The 23,834-nt window shown below is 37.2% G+C and overlaps 1 protein-coding gene across 1 annotated transcript in view; it reads left to right on the top strand.

The window, feature by feature from the left end:
- AGPS (alkylglycerone phosphate synthase) overlaps window positions 1-23,834 on the top strand; it is an 88,008-nt gene that overhangs the window by 60,862 nt on the left and 3,312 nt on the right. Inside the window, exons 14-22 of the mRNA XM_009646038.2 lie at window positions 2,524-2,575; window positions 4,918-4,994; window positions 8,543-8,655; window positions 10,332-10,401; window positions 11,382-11,443; window positions 12,718-12,807; window positions 13,238-13,337; window positions 15,093-15,150; window positions 23,529-23,668. Of these exons, the coding sequence (XP_009644333.2) occupies window positions 2,524-2,575; window positions 4,918-4,994; window positions 8,543-8,655; window positions 10,332-10,401; window positions 11,382-11,443; window positions 12,718-12,807; window positions 13,238-13,337; window positions 15,093-15,150; window positions 23,529-23,650 (744 nt within the window). The 3' untranslated portion in view covers window positions 23,651-23,668. The remainder of the gene's footprint in view (window positions 1-2,523; window positions 2,576-4,917; window positions 4,995-8,542; window positions 8,656-10,331; window positions 10,402-11,381; window positions 11,444-12,717; window positions 12,808-13,237; window positions 13,338-15,092; window positions 15,151-23,528; window positions 23,669-23,834) is intronic.

The raw sequence follows: 23,834 nt of genomic DNA, 5'->3' as shown, positions 1-23,834 counted from the left end.
GATTGTAGCATGAGGGGTGTGCTGACACTCTAGTGTTTCTGGCAATTGATAATCAAGGATTTGAGACGACATGAACTTCATAAGTATATATGGTCCATGAGGCTTTTAGAAATTATGCAATTAAGGATTGAGCATGTTCTGAATTTGCTTAATAGTCTGAGCCAAATTATGGATGTGCCTTTTTTCCAAATTATGGATGGCTTTTTTCAGTGGGAGTTATTTGCATATCTCATCACAGAAAATTTAGCTTTGCATCTTCTTCAGCAGAGAGCTTCATCCTCAGACTAATTCAGAACTATGTAAAAGGGACCAGTACTTAAAGGAATTAACTTGCAGCATACAAGTAAAAGGCAGTTGAATTTATGGCTCTGAAATGACAAAGGAACAAAAGTCATGCAAGGGAAAGATATGGCTGGTATGTAGAAAACTCCTCTTGAAGCACAGTGACATGTTCAGTTGAGCTGGATATTTTGAGGTGGAATTGTATTTACACTGTAGTATTTAAGTAGAGCCTTCCAAGTAGTGTGGTCAGATGGCTTCAGGCAGCAAAATTCAGACATGGATATCCAAATTGTGTAATGCTTTTCCTCATGGCTGTGCTTCCAAGCAAATCTTACATTGGCTAGCCTCTTTCTTCATGATCTTAGACTAACTTTTCTTTGCTGTGAGCAAAACTTATCAAATAATTTCTGTGAATGGTGGAATATACCCTGAATTGGGGAAGTAATTTCACAAATGTTTTAATTAATGCCAAACTAAACATAGCTTTACATTTTTTCCAGTGATTGATCTAAATTAATGACTTAATGTTCCAAGCCAGATGTTCAAACTGGTATGTGAATGACATGTACATGCTATTCAGCAGCACTTGCCAGTTCTTCTGTTGTGCTTCTACTGCTAGTGCTTATTCTTCCTGTTAAAGGTACCTAAGCAGACTATTTTGGAATGCTGAATCATATGACCGATCAACATTTTAAGTCAATTAAGGAACTAGTGTCTTTTCCCTAGCTATGGGCTTAGTTAAAAGAGGAAAAAAAGCACTATTAGCCATGTAGTTTTGCTCTATTTCTAAGCTTCTGTTGCTGCTGTTTCACTACTTACTTGAGCCTGAACTACTTATTCCTATCTTCTGTTGCCCCTCACATTAATCTTGGTAGTAACTACAAAGATTGCTATCTGAAAAGCTGTTTCTTGTCTGTTTTGGTCTACTTTAATGTAAGAATAACCAACCTGCAGCTTGTGGGTGGGTTGGTCTCACTTAAAACCATTCATTCAGCCGCCTTCTGTCAACCTGCCTGGTGACCTATCTTGGTTCTTAATGTTGTGTGACCAAATATGTCTCAATGATATGATGCAGGGTGAACATGTCAAATCAAGTGATAGAAGAGTACTTCCATATCCATGTGATTAGATGAAGACTAGTCTAAAATTCAGGCTTTGTTATATTCCTCTGGCCATACATTTCAGTATGACTGGATAGAGCCATCACAGATTACACGAGGTAGGCATATGTATGACCAGAAGCTTGCCTAATTGGAGGCAGCTATTCTTACTGGGTTTCAGATTTCTGTACTGTGCAGAATCTAGATTTGACCCAGATACAGATTTTAATTGCAATCTGGTAGAATATTAGTGTACTGGGTCTGGCTGGGATGGAGATAATTTTCTTCATAGCAGCCTGTGCAGTGCTATCTTGTGTACTTCTGACCAAAACAATCTTAACACCAATGTTTTAGCTATTGCTGAACAGTGTGTACGCAGTGTCAAGGCTTTCTGTTTCTCACTCTCCTACTACCAGCAAGTAGGCTGGGAGGGAATGCAGTTGGGACAGCTGACCCAAATTGACCAAAAGGATATTCTGTACCATATAACATCATGGTCAGAAATAAAACTGGAGGGGGGAGTTTTCTAGGGGTTGCAATTGCTTAAGGACTGGCTGGATGTTGGTCAGCTGGTGGTAATTTGATTGCTTTTGCATCACTTTTTGGTGGTTTTTTCCCATTTTGCTCATCAAGCTGTCTTCATCTCAACCCATGAGTTTTCCCCCTTTTGCCCTTCTGGTTTTCTCCCCCATCCCACTGTGGGGGAGTAAGTGAGCAGCTGTATAAGTGCATAGCTGCCTGCTGGGGTTAACCTGCAGCAATTATACCTTTCAGTGGATTTTTAATGTATGTGTGTCTCTGATTACATAGCAACATAAGCTTGATAGAGCATGGTACCTTTAGTGCATATGGCAATTTAGAAAAACACTCAATACTTGAAGGCCAAAGATCTTTGAACTATTCCTTATGTTGGTTGAGGTTAAACTGAAAATTCTCAGTGCACTATATCTAGACATACCTAATAGATGTTGCTATTCAAGTGAAAACAAGCTTATAGTCACCCCTTTTCAATCATGATGGTATCTGGTATCAAAGTGTACTTTCTTATACGCTATTTTTAAATGAAAACTTGAATTTCAGCAAAATTGTTTACATAATCTTTTTATTCTTCCTCCCTCAATCCCCTAACTTTGCACCCAAGAGATGTGCTCCTGCATCAATCCGCCTTGTTGACAATGCACAGTTTCAGTTTGGTAAGTATGTAGATAGTCTTCGATGAATATCTGTTTCCAGGGGTTTTAATTTTTGGTAGCTTAAGTCTGTTTTAGGTGGTAATTCTTTTGCTCAAAACTAGACAAAGGTGGCAATGAACCCAAAGTTCAAACACAACATAGTGCCATAACGTGTACTTTCAGAAGCAGAAGGCTGTCTCTGGTAAAAGAGTATCAATTACAACAGTCAGTAGAGTGCCATGCTGTGTGTGTATATGTAAGATTTTTTGCTACTTTTCCATTCTTGGTGTATAGTCTGCGGGAGAGTTTGAAATTCTGGAGGCTCTTCCTCTATTTTACTGTAAAGGAGCAGAGGTTATAGTATTGCAATATAGTCCTTGAAACATTTTTCTTGCTAAGAGTACTAATGAGAAGTCAGGTATGAAAAAAATAATCAGAGTGCAGGTGCCTTACTTTGAAGGTAAGTTAGTTGATTCCTTAAACTTAAGTGTCACAAGTAGTATACAGATTCCTTAGAAATAGCAGGTTGGGTTTTTTAAATATCCTGGTGTGGCAGTGATTATTCAGGTGGGAGAGAGGCAATGATGTACTTGTCCAAAGTGAGCTGTCTGTTTTTAAAAGAAGCTCAGATGTAGTAAATGCCATAATGGCATGCAAATGGAAGTAAGCTGTAGGCTTTAAGTATAGAAAGTCAGTGAAGCTACTAGAAGATCACTGACCACAAAGGTTTTATGAAATTTTCACTAGTTCAAACACCTAAATAGGACAATGTCAGATATGCAGAGCAATAATTTTTGAGCACTTCTTAAGGAAAGCTGTCATTTTAAACTGTAAGAAATTTGGCAAAATATTTGTTCTGGCTTAAGATGCTCTTGGGGAGAACTTAAAGTTCACTGCCCAAAAGCTAATAGTTTACAGGACTTGGAGGTCTTGCTGAGACCATGCTATTTTGATTGTACCCAGAAGATGAAAATGTTAAGTGTGACTGATGTTGAAAACCTTTGTTTTAATACCACTGGAACAAGTCAGAATTTCTGAAACGTCTTTTGGACAGAAGCCTCAGTGATGAATCTTGACTTCAAATAGCATTTATATGATGGTGTTTGAAGTTGAACTTCCCTTTTCAAACCAAGGAGATAGGGATCTGTAAGACCTGAGAGCCCAGCAAGTCTTGCTGCTTGCTTTGGTCCCTTTTGTGTTATACTGTTTCTCTCAGACATGTACAACAGAAGGCAGGTGCATTTTTCTTTCTTTTTAATTGGGGAAAAAAGTTTGACCAATTAAAGCTTTAAACCCAACACTGAATAAACCATTCTTCTACTTTTTAGCTTTGATCTGAGGTTGCAGCTTATATGGCCACCTGTGAAACATAAGTTTCAGGTGTGTCAATATAGGCTTTTCTTGTCATTATTAAGTAGGCTTAAATCCAATTTTTTTTTACAGATTGTGGCTTAATAAATTCATGTCCTTTTGTTCTCTGGTGCTTTTTTGTATGCATGGAGGGGTATTCCTTGGTGTTTGTTCATATCTGCAGGAGAGTCCCTCTTTTTTCTTGAGGGAAGGAGACTAATCAATTGCTGAAGTTCATGCTTTATTCAGGAGGAAATACTTTGTGAAGTATTTTAGACGGAAGTATCATGTAAATGGTGCGTAACTGTTTTTATGAATTGGGCTCACAGCATGTAGGCCAGATGCAAGACTGTTGAAGTGAAGCAGTAATGGGAGTTCAGAAGTTGCTTCTGACTGAAAACAATGGAACAAACAGTAAAAGACTTTCATCTCAATTAAACCCAGTCCTGAGGCAGAGATGTTAATTTAACAGACTCCAAGACACCATTTATATATCCTGGTAATTTTAGTTCCCCGTATGTGATTAAGGAAGCAATTACTAGCTTTATGTAGAAAATTTTGCACAAATGACATAACCGTTAAGGAAAAAATTGCTTAACTCTTAACATGCACCATTTTTGGCTATTGGTTTCAGTGGGCTTGGCATAACTTTAAAAAAGGTCACTGATTGTGCTTAGTTTTGTAGTGCAAAAACTAATGAAGTGCTCTTCTAAAATTTTTCCAAGTGCCATATACTTGAGAAGGTATAAACTAGGGCAGCCTTAATTCAGGTGTCAAATTAAATATTTGTGTACAGTTGTATGTATGCCTTGTAAAAAAAAAAAATCAATAAAAACCTTTTCTTAAATCATCTTCTAAATTATTAGAGTGAAATCTCTTAATTATGACAATTAAAGTGCTCCAAGTGATTCTTGCAACTTTGACTACCAAGCTATTTTTTTATTTGCCCATTGAAGTAGAAATTTTAAGAGCACGGTTTGCTTTAACACACCTTTTTCCACTTTTTGTCAAAGGTCATGCTCTTAAACCACAAGTTGCTTCCATTTTTACATCATTTTTGGATGGACTGAAAAAATTCTACATCACAAAGGTAACTTTTGGGGTTTAATACTGTTTGGAAATTGTATGCTATTCATAAAATTCAAGATTTTTTTTTTTGTATACTGTCTTGAATGCAGCTGAGTTTGAGTGTAACAGATCCTGCATTGTAGTATCAGCTAACTTGAGATTTTCAAGGTGGTTTAATCCAAAATGAGATAATCTGTTTGAGGAGTTATTCCATGAGAGCTGTCTCACTGGTCATATCTGTAGATGAGATTAATGTGCCTTGTCTAACAGCAAGTTAGTGACAGAACAAGACTGGAACCAATTTATCTAGCTTGCAGACCACTGATCATCAGTTAATACTGATGGAGTGAAGCTAAAGCTTTACTGTCTTCTCCTAGATTTTGTCAAGGTATGGTCTACCTTCTTATAACAGTAAACCAGAATTTTGGGAGAACCTCAAGATATTTGTCTTGAATTGCCCATATAAATTGGTTTTTTGTCTTTCTGGAATTCATCCTAATTGAATACCCTCTTCAATACAGTATTACTGGTGCTAAAATGATTTCATCTAGTCTTTTGTATTAAATAATTTGTCCTGTTAATGATTTTTTCCTCCAAATTAGCTAACTAGAGAGTTCCTGCAAATACAGGTATTCAAATGTAAAAAATGGCATCATCCTGGATTTAGATAACTGTTAGGTAGGAGGATGTAAACATTCCATTCTGATCTGATAATACTGAGTGTCTTCAAGGAGCAGGCTTACTTGAGAGACAGTGGCTAGTGTTGATTCTGCTGCTTTTTCTTGTGCTACTGAAGTAGAAAATGCTATGTGTCACAGGACATTTTTTGCTAGGGAATATCTATTAGGTTTAGAGATAGCCAAAAACTCTTTGCCTTCTCTCCCTGATCTGCGATAGTGCAGGAATATCTATAACAGTAAAGGTTTTGGCAACAAGATTGCTGTTGGTTTGAAACAATCCTAGTTAGCAATATCTACTGCTTATGTAGTCAGCAACAAGTATCGTTGCTTCATGGGATGTTGTATGCCAATTCTTCCAGCTCTGCAGGAGAGAAAGAACATGTGGAGAAATGAGAGAAATGCTATATAATACTGATGCAGAGATTCCAGGTTGATGACCAATCTGGAGGCCTTAGGTCTCAGTCCCCTTGTGTATATGAGCAACTGCTACTTCAGAAAAACTCCCAGCTGGGATGGGAGGTAGGAGTAGAGAAAGGAGCAAGTTTAATGACCCTGAGACCGATATTGCAGGTGTTACTGGCACCAAGATACTCAAATCCATCTTACACTTACTTCATCTGTGAATTGCTCCCTGTAAAAAAAAAAAAAAAAAACCCCACCACATCAGAATACAGAACACATCAGACTAACACTTCATTCTCTTATTGAACTTACTAGTTGTTTAGCTGATACCACTTAAGAGACTAGGGACAAAGTCTTTCTGGTTTATTCCTCCATGTAGTTTGGGACTGTTTGCTGATGCGTGAATGCTCTAGATATTGTTTGTTTACTAGTTCACACTGTAGCTAGTTCCTCCAGTGCCTCTTAAAGAGAACTATTTATTAAAGTGTTACCTGAGCATTAGAGCCAAAAGATAGCAGAATAGACAAAAGGATTCATACTAGATTAAATACAAGTGGTTCTAGAACAAGAAGGGACCATAAATAGCATCTTAATAGACCTTTATTCATGTCCTTGGAGTTTCACTGTAGTAACAATATTTCTTTCTATTTCTTAGCTATGCTGTTTTTGTAGGACTAATGGATAAGACAGATCCTTTGACCAGGGAGGTTTATTCTGTTTTGCAGTGCTTTTGATGGTAGTGTTTTGTTGGGGTGGTAGGGTGCAATACCCTTTTCAGAAATACTATCCTGGATGTGTCTGACTAGGGCTCACCATACAGATTTTAGCTCGTTGGCTAGGGGACTGAGCCACCACAAGATGCTTTGCCTCCTTGCTGTTTTTTTTGAATGATCCTGGTGCCTTCAGTTAACTTCTAGTACAGTTAATCTATTCAGCTAAGGAATAATAAGAGGAATAGCAACTAACTGGGATTTTTCTCAGCATAGCTGTTGTGCATAAAGGATGAATTTGAATCTCTTGACTATTAATGTGACTTGCTTGGTGCTTAAGTAACAGGTTACCACAAACAGAGGTAGAGACTGGAAGAGATGAATGCCAGTGGAAAGGGAAAGGCTTTAAAAATATAATTGCTGGTCAATATACATAATAAGAATACATTGTTCTAAATAATAAATGTATACCCTTTGTAACTGTAGAAAAAGGTTAATAACCTTTATTGCAATTTTATATTCATCTCTGTTCCTTCTGAAACCTGCTTAGTAGTGGTAGTTCACTGGAGCTAATTAATGATGAAAAAGTTATGCAGAAAATAAGTAAGGCTCTTACTTTTTGGACCAGTTTGCGAAGATACAGCTCTTGACTTTTACTCATGAAGCAAAGCCATACAGCCTTACTGCATTACTATTGAACCTTTAATAGTTGTCCTGGTTTCAGCTGGGATAGAGTTAATTTTCTTCCTAGTAGCTGGCATAGTGCTGTGTTTGGGATTTATTACCAGAAGAATGTTGATAACACACTGATGTTTTAGCTATTGCTAAGCAGTGCCTAGACTAGTCAAGAACTTTACAGCTTCCCATGCTCTGCCAGGGGCACAAGAAGCCGGGAGGGAGCACAGCCAGGACAGCTGATCCCAACTGGCCAAAGGGCTATTCCAGACCTTAGGATGTCGTGCTCAGTCTTCTAAGCTGGGGGGAGTTGGCAGGGGGCAGCAGTTGGTGCTCAGGGACGGGCTGGGCATCGGTTGGCAGGTGGTGAGCGGTTGCATCACTTTTTTCTCCTGGGTTTTGTTCCTCTCTCTTGTTGTTTTCCTTTTCATTGGAATTTTTTTTATTTTATTTTAATAATTAAACTAATCTCAGCCCATGAGTTTTCTTACTTTTGCTATTCAATTCTCTCCCCCATCCTGCCAGGGCGGAGGGTGAGCGAGTGGCTGTGTGGTGCTTGGTTGCTGACTGTGGTTAAACCATGACAATAGTTTTCTCCTCACTTCAGCTGGGATATGCTCCCTGCTAGAAGTTACTTTCCTTCCATAGTGCTTTTTCCAGCATAGAGATTTTCTGTGGCACACTGCTGATAAATTATTTTGAGAGCAGTGACATTTATGGTCATCATAGCCATCTTCCTGCTTTAATATAAGAACAGTTGATAGAATATAAATGTCTGACTATTGCTCAAAGCATTAAAGACCTGTTTTTTTTCTCATCAGCATAGGTAGGCAGCTGTTATGTCTATTCTGCTTTTTAACAGGGGAAAAAAAGGTTTCAGATAATGTTATTTCAGTGAGTTTGTAAATGTTTGTCCTGTCAAGGAAAAACTTGATTGTTTGGGGAGTAAATTTTTGTAAGATGTGCTTTTCCTAATCTTTCCTCTTAGTTGCAACAACACTTATTAACCAGAGCACATCCTGTGTATTGGAAAAGTAAAAACTTGTTGCTTCTATTCTACCACATAGGCTATGACATAATGCAGAGTTTTTTCCTCTTTGCAGTTTAAAGGATTTGATCCCAACGTACTGTGTGTAGCTACCTTGCTCTTTGAGGGTGACAGAGAGAAGGTTCTTCAGCATGAAAAGCAAGTCTATGATATTGCCACCAAGTTTGGGTATGCTTTTCAAAGAACTGTTTCATGTGAAGCTAGAAGTTAACTGTCCAGGAAAAAGATTAGGATTACCATATTTTTATAGAGATTACTGTATGGACATACTCTCAATTTTCTAGTTTGAAGTTGCAATAATCAATTAGCTACTAAATGTTCCCTTTTATAAATTTGACTTGTGCTAACTCTTAATAGGTAATTTTACTGAAAAACTTCATCTGTCTGTGTATTGCAGAAAAATAAGTATTTGACTAAATACAGAATTGATGTTATTAAAATGGAAACTAGCCCTTGTAATTGCTTGTAGGCACGGAAGCTGCTTGTTTTGCAATACTAGACTCTGTTTTAACTATAGAAGGGGAAAACAAAACCATAAGGGTGGTAATATGACTGATGTGAGCATATGAATACAAGAAGCTTGTTTAAAAGAAGACTTTGTATTTAAAGGAATGCAGTGCATTTCTGTCCGACAGACTGTTTTCTATTCTTACAAAGAAACATAAAACATTCACTGGAGTGGCAGACTTGAGTGATAATCAGGTAGCTTCTGTCCTGCTTTGATTAAGTGTGATTGATGAAAACCATCATTAAAAGTGTGGTTTGTCAAGAATATACTTTTTCCTTTTTAAGAAAGTCATTGCTAGTATTAGTCTCAACTACTCAAATATGCATAAGTGTTGTTTTATTAATTTCAAGGCAATCCTTTCTGAAATTTGTTTTCATCGTGCTTTCATTCTACCACTTAGGAAAGTGGGATTTGACATGAGCAGCTTGCTAACATTTGGTAATATTACTCTTGATCTTAAAGAGCATTTTAGTTGTTTTAATGTTGTATGCAAGAAAAGGCTTTAACTGTGAATCCTTTTGTATTTCAAGATGGTGTATTGATAAGGGAGGAAACTTTTCTGTTAGAAGATGGTGCTGCCTGTGCTGCTCAGTTAAGGCTATTAGTGTTTAATAGTTTAACCTTGTCTAAAATGCTAAACCATTTATTGGTTTAACAGTCTAAAATGCTTTAATTTTATCCTTCGGGATATCTGATTCTGCCCTCCACCCCACCCTGATTTATAGGAGCTTCTAGGAAGACTGATTACAGATACACAGCACTTTGCTTTTAATTATTGATTTCTGAGAACAAGAAAGACTTTCATAATGCTCCTAACTTGATAGATTAGTGAAACCAAGGCTTCCTTTTTCTTTAGTGCTGTATCTTTTTTTTTTAACCCATTCACATCACTTACACTTTTGGGATCTTAAGTCAGTAGTCTTGCTCTTGTGACCTGTGAGCATACAAGTGTACAAATCACAAATCCAACACGCTTATTGATGTAGTTACACATATTCCTGTAAATGAACATCAAGGATATACAATGTCTAGTTCGGTTTCCCCTGTTCTTTTGTGATGTTTGAATTCTGTTATTTTAAGACTGCATCAAATGTCTTGTTATTGTTCATCTCTCTTCAGATTATAGAATGAAAAGAGAAATGCAAAGAGTTAAAAGTCTGGTCTGAAGTAACTTTTTATTTCTAGTGAAGAGACCCTACTATTTGTGACTATTGTTACACATCTTAGAGGCAGCTAAACTTGCACATATGTTTGATAATCAGAGTATATTTTTAATTCTTTTTGGAAACTGGTGACTACTTTGCTGGAAAGCTAATTAAATTCTTATTAATTGCAGTGGCTTGGCAGCAGGAGAAGATAATGGACAGAGAGGATACATGCTGACATTTGTTATTGCTTACATTCGGGTAGGTTACCTTTCATCTGCCTTCTGAAACTTCTGTTAATTAATATAACAAAACATAGAGATGTCTTTTTGAAGATGCTTTCTCTGAAGTCTAAATGCCAGTTGCCTTGGATGATATCTCAAACTTCTCCCAGAGGCTGTATCTCTTCCATTTGACTAGTGTTTACTCATGGAACTTCATCTGCAAAACACCATAAAAATAGTAATTCATGTGCTTCTTAAGAAAATAGTTTCTAATAAAGGGTAGAGAAAATTAGATTGAAGAATCCACTAGCAGTTGCTAAATAAACTAGGTCAGACTTACAGATCTACAGGCTGAACGTAATCAGAGGCTGGGAGAGTACTTGGAATACTCGGTGCTCAGCTCTTACTCTTTGGACATCTGCTTATGGCTGTGGTTTGAATCAGAAATTCCAGGACGAATGGACCTTTAGTCTAAACTGCTGCAGCTGTTCTTATGAATTTTGTCTTACTGTTTGAGATATTTTGGGTTTTTTCAGAATGGTATGCATATGCTGAGTGCTAGATTTTATTTGGCTTTTATAGTCAGGGACAAATCACTGAATATCCCTTTATTTCAGCAGGCTATATGTAAAATGGGAAAAATATTTGTCTTTATTCTACCTAGGTAGAAATTATGTTCCAAATAAATATTTCTACTAGGTATTACATTGGTTAGCACAGTAGAGCTCTTGGCTTCATGCTGTAGTGATACAAATATTTGATTAGTGTAGGCACACTGATAGTCTGACAAGTTGTCTCACTACAGCCATGACATCAAAATGTTTGTCATCCCTATCTTTGAAGAGCTATCCTATTTCCATAATTATAAACTAATGTCATTGGGGCAGATGGGTGTTTTTGCTAAATAGACTTTCCCTTTTTCTCATACAAACTGAAGTTGCTCAACTGTTAGCTGTGTATGGAATCCCAGATGCTGATGCTGAATGTTACTGATAATTTCCTTTCTCTATTTATTAGGACCTGGGCCTGGATTACTATGTAATAGGAGAATCGTTTGAGACATCTGTTCCTTGGGATAGGTAAACTGTGATTATTCTTTAGAATTGCTTAAACTTGTACTTGATTTCATTCAAATTATTCCTAGCTCATGCTTGCTCATGGGGAAACTTAATTTAATTTAGGCCTTATGTGTATTGGAGGCTCCCTGATGTGCCTCAAATCTTGCACCTGTGTGTTCTTGCTAAAGTTGCTAGTAAATTACATATCAGGATTTTGTAAATGCAATGTAGTCAAGCATTCAGAAATATTTCTACTTAGGTTAGCTTACTGTAACAAGTTTGGGACTTGAAATTGCCCAGTTTAGGAAGCTGGACAATGGTGACCTCATTTCAGGAGAGAATGACTTTTTATCTAAGAATTGAAGAAACTATTTTAAATTGTCCTCACCAAAGCAAATGCTTTCAAAAACTTCTACTTTGACTCATAAGACCTATGCAATTTTCCATAAATCCATCAGTTACTCTGTTCCTGACTGGTTGAAGTTAGTTGAATAAAATATTTAGCTTTACTTGCTTATTCACTAAATTAATAAATTTCTCTTGTGTATTACTTCCGTCGATCTGTGAAGTAGTTTTAAATCTGTGTAAAATGTCTTAAAAATTTGAACTGTGTAGTATAGCACTGCAGACCTTCATGGGAAAACATAACTAAAGAAACAGTCATTGGAAAAAGTGATTTCTTTCAATTGTTCTAGCACTTTGGATGTACCTGGGTCTGCCCTGGGAGAAAAAAATAAAGCAAAAAAAGTATGGCTTATGATAAGGTTTAATAGTTCATTGCCATATTAGAACTGTAACATTTCAAGCTGGCAAACTAGTGCACAGCCAGACTATCTCCAGTTTTGGCCTTGCAACATACCAAAGGTATGGTATTAACAGATAGCGCAAGCCCTCAGAGTTTTCAAGCATTCTACTGTGAGCTGTATTTGTCAACTACTTTGCTGAAATTTGAGGCTGTTTTGCTGAGAAAGTAAGTAAAGATTTACAGAAGTGGGTAACCTCCATTTTCTGTTGAATGCTTTTGAATCCTAGCCCTTATGGGAAGAACTTTCTTATGTACTCTGCTTCAGAATAAACTTGCTATTCAGGAGAAGTACAGAAAAAGCAATACTAGTGAAGTCTTGATGATGACTATTCTAATACTAAGCTACTTAAAACTGGTTCTAGAAGGCGATCTTCTGTTTTATTAGATTATACTTTTTTAAAAAAGATTACCAAAGCTGAAGTTGTGTTTTTAGGAAGATGTATAAAGTCATATACTCAGATTTTATATTTTAATGTGTTTTCTGTTACAGGGTTTTGGACCTTTGTAGGAATGTAAAGGAAAGGATAGTAAGAGAATGCAAAGAAAAGGGTGTTCAGTTTGCTCCTTTTTCCACCTGCAGGTAAGCCATGCAACAACTTAAATAATTTTCTTTGATTAGTAAGAGAACTGAGGAAGAGGTCATTAAACTTGCTAGCTAGTAGGTAAAATGCATCTGTTAATGATACTACAAACACTAGTAATTTTGGCCTTCCTTTTTAACCTGCAAATGGATTACATGTAAGAGTGAGTAATTCAAGGGATTATTAGGACTTGATTAGTCTCGACACTTACTCTTGCTTACATGCACAAGAATCAAGTGTAACAACTTATTTAAGAGCTCCAACTCTGTCATAGCATTGAGTCACTTATGAAGTATGAGCAAAAAGGATACAAAACTACTTAAAAAAAAAATTGCTACCTTCTTAAGTAACCATGTGAATTTTGTGGTGTTGTGTAGTGGCTGGCTTAGTACCATAAAGCTTTGTTTGTAATGCAGTTCTCTTCGACAGGGTAACACAGACTTATGATGCAGGTGCATGTGTCTACTTCTACTTTGCCTTTAACTACAGAGGAATTAGTGATCCTATTCATGTCTATGAACAAATTGAGGTAATGTATATAACAATAGTTAAGGGGCGGGGAGAAGCTGATATTCTGTAATAACATATAGTAAAGCCATTGGCTAAGCTAACTGAATTTTGCAGGGAAGATCTCAAAAGTCTGTTTGTAAAGCTGTGATCATTAGCATCTGGGGAGGGAGGTGCACACGTAGTAGTGTGCAAGTAGAGGAAAGACTGCAAGGTGACTATTTTAGACATCAGTAAATCAACACTTATGACTAAAGTACAGGAAAACTTGAACTGGAGTTTGTTCTTGGATGGCAGAAACTATCAACCACAAAACCCAAATCCATGGGAAACAAGACTTCCTTAGTTCCATTATTTACAAAGCTACTTCTTTCACTTAATACTCAGTCTTTAAAATACATGGTAAAACTATCAGGACCATACTTTATTAGTAGTGCTGCATGTAGAGAATAATGAATGTGAGTATGTCTCTCATGCTATTAACTTCTGTGGTTATTTCTGTTCAGGCCTAGATAAGTGCTGGTCTAAGTCAGCTGTATTATATGTAAGCTGCTTCAACACTTACCAAGAAGCTCTGGAATAACTCTGCTTTAAACACTTTGGCTGGTGCCACACTGTACTTGCCTAGTTAGGGGAAACTAATCTCCTCATTGCCTTGAAGATGTAATACTTAAACAAAGAATGACTATGGCCAAACTCCTTTACATCCTACCTTTTGATTCATATGCTAAAGCTTCAGCACCAGAGAATTGCTAATAGGACTGTGGAGGAATAGTCTATATTTAACTAGGATATCATTCTTATGATTATTCTTCAGAAATTTCTCTTGAACTTGGCAAGAGGATGTAAACTTTTATCTACAAGTTCTGAGGCTTCTGTGCTGTTGAATCTAGGGTATTGGAGAATGTAATACTTGAATGTTCATTTAATGAAACTTCATTAATACTTAGATTTTACCATTGTTTGGGATTAGTTTGCAATGTGATCACCTGGATGCATGTGTTCCATTGTAGGTGACTAAACTTAATCTAACAAAGTGAGTTTGCCAACCAAGTATATGCACTCTGTGGCAGACTGAAAAAATCTGTAACTGCATAGGTATGGCTATATACATTATTCCTAAAAAAGTACACTTTTTTCAAAACATTTAGTGCTTGACCTTAGGAAAGCTTTCTTTGTTACAACCTTCTAAGCTGTTTAACTATTCATAATCAGAGATGGATTGGAAAGAAGATTCTAGAGCTTGAAAATGTTCAAATATTTCCTAACATAAAAATCTAACCTTCGTTCATTCTGTCACAAACTTCACACATGAAAGACTTTACTTGTAAAGTACCTCACTTCCTCAACTAGAATCTTGGAGAACTGGGCCTAAACTCTGGTCTGAATAAGGATCTTGAATCACCCTGGGGAGCCTGTTTTCAAACGCCTTTATTACGATTTCCTTCTCCGTAGACAGTCTTCCAGATGAGCATCCCAGCCACTAGACAATTTTAGTTTTGGCAAGGGGAGTGTGATCCAGTGCATTCCATTCTGGAATAATAGATTTGTAACAGATGCCATTTTAAATGTCTTGGCTTTGATAATGCTTATTTGGAAAATGTCCACTTACATTTATCTGCAGACTTGAACAAAAATGCTTACCTGTATTGTGTACCCTAATTACTTCTGAGACTTTTCATGCACCTATGTAAATGAGTATGATGGCAAGCATTTCACTAAAAACAAACATCTTGTGCATTTGCTGTTGAATAAATACCTTATCTTTCCAATTTAGAGGGCTGCTAGAGAAGAAATACTTGCCAATGGAGGAAGTCTGTCACATCATCATGGAGGTAATATTCTCAGTCTAATATTAGTCTCTTTGAAACTGCTAAATATTCATGAGTGCATAAAATACTTTGTAATAGAACTTCAAAAAATATTTCACAGGCATTAACTGAAATTGGTGGGGGCTGTGAATTTCCTGGCATTCTTTCTAGAAGCTTCTCACCTGTTTGCCAGACTTTCAGGGGAAGTGTTGCTAGGCCTGGTGTGAGTGATATAAATACACCACACTGTGTGACTTGACGAGCACCTGCTTCAAACCTTTGATAAGAAGTCTACAGGCTCTCTGAGAACCTGAAAATGTAATTGATTAGTTTGTATTGAGCAACTTCTGCTCAGTTGCGGAAGTATATTCAGTTATAAACACCTCAAATGAGAGTTTCACAGTTTTAAGATAGTTTAGGGTCCCTTGTGACTAGGTGAATGCTGTTAAGCCTTAATTCTGGAGCACTTAGTGAAAGTACCTGGGTGAAAGAGCTAGTGATTTTAAACTGGGCATGTTGCATAATTGATGTCATTGTAAGTATTGATATTACTGGCTTGCTGTCTGCTAACTTCTGATTAATCAGTTTCCTTTCTTGGGAGTTTGGGAATTACTTGTCCTGAGCAATGTCCTGCTTTAGCAATATCAGGATATTGAAGGATGTGTAGGTGATGATAACATAGCCTCTTTGCAAGCTATTTTGTGCTTTAATATTAAGGTTTAAGAACCAATGTCATGTATAAGTGATACTTCATGGAATCATTAAGGCTGGAAAAGACCTCCAAGATCATCAAATCCAACTGTCAACCCAACACCACCATGCCTGCTAAACCATGTCATGAAGTGCCATGTCTACAAGTTTCTTGAACGCTTCCAGGGATGGTGACTCCACCACCTCTCTGGGCAGCCTGTTCCAATGCTTGACCACTCTTTCAGTAAAGAAATTTTTCCTAATATCCAATTGAAACCTCCCCCAATGCAACTTGAGGCCATTTCCTCATGTCCTATCACTTCATATACCTGATGCTTTACATAATGCCTTTCCCACATATTCATATAGCCTAATTTGATTGCATGTGTCCTATATAATGCTGTAAGCCCTGATGTCAGGAAGACTTGTGAAGTTCAGTTTGATTTGTGTAGCTAGCTTCTTTAAACTGGTTAACGCGTTTCTTCTCTATACTCTCTTGGGGCATTGTCTGGCCACAGAAATAAGCAAAGAAGAAAGTCTAACAGTTTGAAACTAGATAAAAACTTTGTAATTCTAAGAAAGCTCTGTGTGGGGAAAACTGAAGGGCAGAAACTGTGCTTTAAAATATATTGGTGACTTCCTGGACTTGAAACTTTTAGCTAGGGCTGTTTTCAGGCATGTAGCTTTGTGATAGAAACTGAAATGGACTCTGCTTTAGCAATATCACGATACTGAAAGATATGTAGGCGATAACATGAGTGAAACCAGTTTCTGTATCTTTTGTTTAATATGCTGTTATTGTCCTCTGATTAAATCTCTAATATGGTGGTATAATGGACTGGTCAATTCTTGCACATGGGATGTGGAATTACCCCCTTGATGCACTATTGTGCTCTCCCCTGCTGTGGCAGCTGTATTTTACTGTGACTAGCATTTCATCCATTAACTCACATGCAGCTGGAGCTTGTCACATGTTTGGTTTGCCCTCACCATATGAAACCTTGCTTACAGCATATGTTGAACAAGAAAAAAAAAACATGTAGCATTTTCAAACCCTTGCACACTTGACATTTCTAACTCCAGATATGGAAAACTTGGGTTTTGTTAGACTACTTATGCTCTTTCTGTGTGCCTTGACTGCCTTTTATACTGATATATATTTTCTCTTTGAGTATTTTTATCTGGCAGTTCATTGTGTGTGATAAGACCCTTTTTTTTCCGATGCTTAGTAGATGTGCTGCTGAGAATTAGCCTAATAGTTCTATTTACTGACCTTCAGGCCTTGTCACTCTTAGCACTGCTAAGACTGGTCTATTGTGTGGGGTAAAAGAAAATACTGGTACAATTTCTTTTAGTATTTGTCTTGTAATTGTGATTAATAACAGTTGTTTTCACTATCTGGAAACAGACAGGCTGGTTTGTCTGCCTACAATCACACTGTGATAAATGGAGCTATTTTAAGTCTGGTTTTGTGTATCAAAGAAAACAGATGTAGTCTGGGTCTTGAGGCTATAGGAAATACAAAGCCTGCTTAAGTCAATCTTCATACACTCCTTGAGTGAAGAAGTGGTCATATATGACAGTTTGAGATGTGTAAAGCTCTGAATTAGTTTATATCTGGGGAAGTACTAACTGCAGGTAGACACATAGCTATAGTCTACAGTGAGAACTGAAATCATATACTTTTAATTTTATGAAGGGTAACTTCAGAAAGACTTCACTTTCAATTCTATTTTAATCTCAATATCTCTTCTCTCCTCCCCTCCCTCCAGACTAATGAAAAATATTGTAACCTTTAGGCAAGACTCACTAAAGGTAGCAATACTGTGAGAAGATCCCCCCAATGACTTTTGAGACTTAAAACTTCTAAGCAGCATAACTTTTATTTGTTAGTGGATTACATTAAAGATCATACCTTGCAATATGTAACAACAACAACATTCCAACAAAGAAATTGCAGAAGTGTATCAATATGGGCCTTGTACAGCAAGCATTTCATGTGCACAAGAAGCTGTAGCAAAGCCAGATGTACACATCTGTGCAATGAATTTGTCCTTTCAATGTAACAATTACTTGTATTTTGGGTTAGAACATATGGATTTCTTGTTTTTATAAATCTGGATATAATTTCTATGGTGCTGCAACTTCAATGGCTTTGTCCTTTTAATCAAATTGCCCTTTTTGAAGTCGTTCTCGCTCTTTACTTTCAAACATTTAAACCTAATTGGTAAGTGTCAGGAATGGCTTTCCTACTTTAATGTTAGGATTTAACACTTGATAATGTTTCTGGATTATGTAATTAACACTGTTTACATTAAGGAAGAATCTGAGACTTAGGTGTATTTTTATAGCAACACATATAATACATAGCTGTGATCAGATAGGCACTTCTTACCTAGGGGGGACTTCAGCCGTTCTCCAGTGCATCAGGAACTGATTCTTATAGAGGAGGTTATCAGCTTTTGATCCTGACAGTTTGTCTAAATGTGGTAGGTCTGTTTCTCAGTAAATTTGTGGTGAACAAACTGCTGAAAAGCTTCTTAGTGTTTTAAAGTGGTTTTTAATGTGTGACTTTGAAGTGGTTTATTATGCCTTTTGTCCCTTTTAACTAATGCTGTGACATAATTTGTGGCTTAGTAAAAGTTTTTGAAAGGTATTTGGGAATTAGATATCGTAGTCGTAGCATTCATTGTCTTCACTTCCTCCATGAGATTTAACAGTCTTGATTATAGTTTTTTGCCTTGCCTTGACAATGTCGTACTCTTAGAAAGGAACAGTGCACACCTTCAAACACAGCTTTGATCCTTCTGCTTTTCTGGCCAGTGAGTATCTTTAGATTTGAGTCGTGTAAGTAAGGGTTGCTAGAGCCACAGTTAGCTTCTAGAAACTTAACATTTAAAAAGCAGCATTAGGAATGACAATTTCTTGTAGAAACATGTTTAAGTTTAGTTAAATGATTATTCTAATAATTTAGGGCAAGCCCTGAAACTACCCCTATGATGTGTCACACCTTGCATTCTTGAATTCCTGTTTCATAAAATACGTGTTTTTCTTATATACATAAAATAACACGTGCTGAGGAAGGATCAGTAGGTACAACTGGTGTATAAATAAAACTATAGCCCCTTTGGGGTACAGCATCAGAAGGGAGCTGGCTTGATTTGGGCGTGATCCCTTCTGTATTACAAAGCTAGACACCCATGTAAAACTAAGGAACAGTGTAAAAATTAATGATAGATTGCTTCCCTTGCAGGGAATGTTCTAACTAAACCTGGTTACTTAAGGAAACAATTACCAGCTTGTGGGTTTGAGGAAAATACCCCCATTTAGCCACTTAAGGTAATAGAACTAATTTTCTTCTGCTTTCTAGACAGTTTGACTAGAATAAAGGTTAACACAGCCCAGGCTCCACAGGTTTAGGTATAGTATCAATTTCCTGGCAGTTTATGTAGGAAAACTTAAAAAAAACCAAACCAAAACCCAATAACAAAAAATCCACAAAAACCAAACCCACCCCTCTGCAAAACCCCCTAAACACCAAAAAACCCCCCATAAACCCCACACCTTATTTGCATTCAATTACATATTTGACATTGCAATTCTTTAGGATCATTAAGAGGCTGTAGTTTCAGCTATACACTGCAGTAACTAACCCACACAAACTACGGAATCTGGAATTATAAAATTCCCTTATGGGGGAGTTGAACACATTCTTTTCTCCTCTACACAGGAAAAGTATCTTACCTTTAAGTTAAGTGCTGGAGATTGATCATACTTTCATCTTAAAACTAGAGCTTCCTCTACTGGTTAGAATGAGTTTAAACTGACATTTGTCAGACATAGATTAACCTTATATGAATATAATAATGCAGTTGCATTTTCCTCCTTGGTCTGTTGAAGTCTTTTAATAGAATAATCACCTTCGGTGCCTTTTCCACCAAATGAATGCAAAGGGCTTTCTGATTCATCAACACAGAGCTTGAGAGTACTTCAGTTTAGATATCAAGTGAAAATGCGCAAGATGTTACAGTGATGGTAAGTGTTAATTATGTAGCAGACTTCAGGTGTAGTGGTACTATATTCTCCAGCACTACCACAGTATTAGATTAATGCTGTGACCTCTCTCAGTATTGCAGGATTCTCTCTGGAAGAGTAACAACCTGTTAAGCAATTTCTGAGAGCAGAGAGATGCTTTCTGTAGAGACAACCAGCTTCAGGAAGAGCATGTAACAGCTGGGAGAGCCCCATCTTTCTTATGACCTGTTACAGCTTCTCCTTCTGCAGAGCTGTTGTTCTGCAATAACTGCCCCTCTGAGTTGGAGGGGCTGGAGCAGAGACAGTCTAGGGCCATGTGCAGTGCCACTAGAGCCTATTTCCACTGGGACCACACTGCTATAAATTTTCCTGCATGGGTGTAGAGTTATTCCTGGGATCCATCAGCTACACTAAAACTTTCCTTACAAGGCTGTGTGCCCATGTACTTCATATTCCAAAAGTGAGAAAACAAATTGCTGCCTGCTATTTGCTAGTTCCATCCTTAGCAGCCAGATTTTTTTGCAGCCATCCAGATGCATCTTCAAAGATGAGCAAGTGTAGCTTTTATGAGCCAGGAGAACTGTACCCCCATTTTATCATCTTTGTGGCCAGTGGGTATGTGCTGGCCATGTAATGCACTGCTCTTTGAAAAACCATGTGCATGGGAAACTGCTCTCACTTTTTGGCAGTGATTGTACATCAGTGCATGTTTGCTTGGTTGGTTTTTTCAAAGGGTGGGTGTTTTTCTTTAACACACGGACTATAATGAAAATAATACTGTAAAAATAGAATTGATGTTGGACTGTCTTTGAGAGTTGCTAATGAACAAGCTTCTTGTCTTTCTGGTTTGAAGTACTTTGTGTGAAGTAGACTCTGTCATGCTAGGGTGTTTGTACTCTATGTAACAGGCTGCGCTTCAGCTTGAAGACTTCTGGCTTCCTAGCAGTGAATGTTTTAAGGAATTAGACTGCTCAGCATGCCTCAGGAACAGGGGCACTTGCCACTTGTAAACTTGAAAAGTAATTCTGTCACATTTCATCTTGGATAATTAAGATGCAAGCTAAGGTGTCTTCAGAGAAAGAAGATACAAGAAGGAAGGGCCATATTTGTTTCCAGTTGGGGCAAGAAGGATTGTGTATGTAATGGTGTGTATAGCTGAGTTGACAAACAGTGACTTGTTAGGCTACTACAGTTTGATTGTACAGTGTTATGCTGATTTGAGAATCTTATTAATAATATTATGATGTAGCATATAGAATCAGGTGAATTTGATCTCAGTTTTTAATTGATAAAAAAGTGGCAGATGCTTGGATAAAATCTGTCTGTTGTCACATGTCAGTTATGTATAAATGGCATCATCTAGGCCTGAAGCTTTTAAAATGTCTGCTTTCTCTAGGCTAGCAACAAAGATAGTTTTCTCTAGTCCATAGTAAGATCAGGCTTAACTGAGACCTTTTATTGTTGGGGAAGTTAAGGCTTCCTTGAGCCTAAAGCTGTTCTTTGGCTAGGCTTAGAGTGGAGTTAAGCAACTTTGTCACTTGGAATTATTTTTACATTCATGGTAACATCTTCTACTGTTATGGCATTTTCATCCTCCTCTTCCCTTCTCATCCTTGAAGCTAACTTGATTGTCCTATGGAGGAGAAGCAGAATACTTACAGGGCAGCACTAACCTGAAGTGAAACAAATGCAGGCATTGCTTTTCTAGGTGGTGCTCTCATCTGCACAGAGCCTTTCCTTCACTTGGTCTATTTTCCACTTAATCAGATGGACCAGCTTAGAATTCTAAGAGTAAGATTGCTTCAGTGCTTTTTAACTCTAATGTGAAAATTTGAGTAGCTGAAAAATCAGAGTATATCTTATTGACATGAATAGTAGGAGCAGGGGCTCAACCTGCTGTTATTAAGGGGTTAAAATATTTTCATTGAACATGTTTGTGAAGGACTGCTGGTAACTGTAGTACAGCTTTTTTTCTTTCCAGTTCACTAATCAAATGTATGTTAGATTTATTATTGCAAAAGTATAAACCAGAGAAAATTTGACAAGATAGATGTGTAAATTATCACTTTGACAGAACTAATGATGCACTCCAAGCACCTTCTGTTTTCCAGCACTTGGTGAGCGACTTCATTAAATATGCAACGACTGTTTGGTGCTGCTCAGACAGTAGTTCAGTTCCTTGTGGAATTGCGTTATTACTGGAGGTGTAAAAGAGGCAGGCATGCTAGCTGTTGGGCATCCTGCTGTGATTCTAATGTGCTCCATCTTGTTGGAGCAGTTGTTTGCAGTCTTTTCAGGACAATTACATCCATAACCACAGGACACATTCACTGAAACTATATTACAGATAACAGTTGAGAATGGTAATGACTGTTCTTCAGCTGCTTCTGCAAGAGCCAGTGCGAGTGACTTGAGGTGATGGTCAAGCCACATCCATGCTTGGGGTTTTTTTGTAGTTGTAGTATTAAAGTATCCCCAGATAAAATTTGACTACATCAATTTGCTCAGACAGTCAAATTGTAGTGGTGCTGTATTTACAGATGGGGATTCTTTTTCCTGAGCTGGGCTGCAAAATACAACCACAGTTCCTACCACATGACAAATTCTTTTGTCCTTCAGTTATGATCTTTGCTCTTGACATGTGTGCTGCTAATAGTTGCTTTCTAGCAAACTGCAAATTTCATTCTTTTTCATCTTACTTGCTTTTTCAGTTGGCATTGTGACTAGCTCATATTCCTTAAGGTATAAACAAATATACTCTGTTCTCCAGAGGTGTCCCTGTAATTTATTATTTTGATGGCAGTTTGATGGTTACCCTGAGAACAGGGCACAAAAGATGGCTTGAATTTAGCTTCAGATACTCTTAAAGCATCTGTCTCTCAAACCTTTACTATATCGCATCATACTGACAAATGGATTGTGTTTCAGGCTGACAAGTTAAATGCTGTAGTGTGTTTAATGAAAAAATGTCCTTTATTTTGAATGATCTGTTAAATCAGAGTTTATGACTTGGTTAATTAGTATGTGAACACTCGGCCATTTAACAGGACTATTGTGAGACCAGTGAAATGAGTTCTTAAATGGCTGGTGTCTCAGCTTTGCGTTGTATTTGGTATATGTCATGAATATCCATTTTTACATGGGAAACTAAGCTCTTGTGTAATGGTGTGAGCAATTACCAGCCCATGTAAAAGTTTCCAAATGAAATAAAGTATTTTGTTAATTTAAAACTAGGCTTTAAGCCTTTTCTTTACAAAACAATTTTTTGCTGTTTAAACCAGTACTAAGTTATGTTTTCACTTTCAAGTAATTAAGGGGTGTGGGGTTCCACTTTTTAGTAATTGCCTCTTCAGTTCCCTACTTAAAATGAGTTTGGCTTTTTAAAACTTACTTCCAGCTCCCTATTCTAATAGAACATGTGATTTCAGCCTAAGCTTCATCTAAATTTCATAGTTTCTAAAGAAAGTAGACAGTGTGGAACACAGTCTTCCTCTGGGAGTATGCTGAGCTTAATGAGCTTGATAGTCTGGTGGGCTCAATAAATCAAATAAAGCAAAACATTTCTCATTTTTGAATAAAAGCATTTATCACACAGTGTTTATTCATTCATGGTCACAAGATTGATTGGCTCCTAGAATCCTGCCATATATTGAAACACTTTGTTTTTGTTTTTCCAGTAGGCAAATTGCGGAAGCGCTGGATGAAGGAGAGCATCTCTGATGTTGGCCTGGGAATGCTGAGATCTGTTAAAGAATATGTGGACCCCAATAACATCTTTGGAAACAAAAATCTTTTATAAAGCCCTGCACAACATGATGTACTAAAACTTCTTCAAAATTACTGTTGAAATTCCTCCATTTTCATTGTACTGATATCCCAGTAATCAAATATAACATAGACTAAACTTTAAAAACTAGAAACTTCCATTGATTTTTTTTTTTTGCCACCCCCTTCCCCCTCCCCCAATAAAGTGTAAACATCAC

The sequence above is a fragment of the Egretta garzetta genome, unplaced genomic scaffold (assembly GCF_000687185.1).
Source record: "Egretta garzetta isolate BGI_Z169 unplaced genomic scaffold, ASM68718v1 scaffold539, whole genome shotgun sequence".
Taxonomy (NCBI): Eukaryota; Metazoa; Chordata; class Aves; order Pelecaniformes; family Ardeidae; genus Egretta; species Egretta garzetta.
This window is presented reverse-complemented; position numbering and strand designations above follow the sequence as displayed.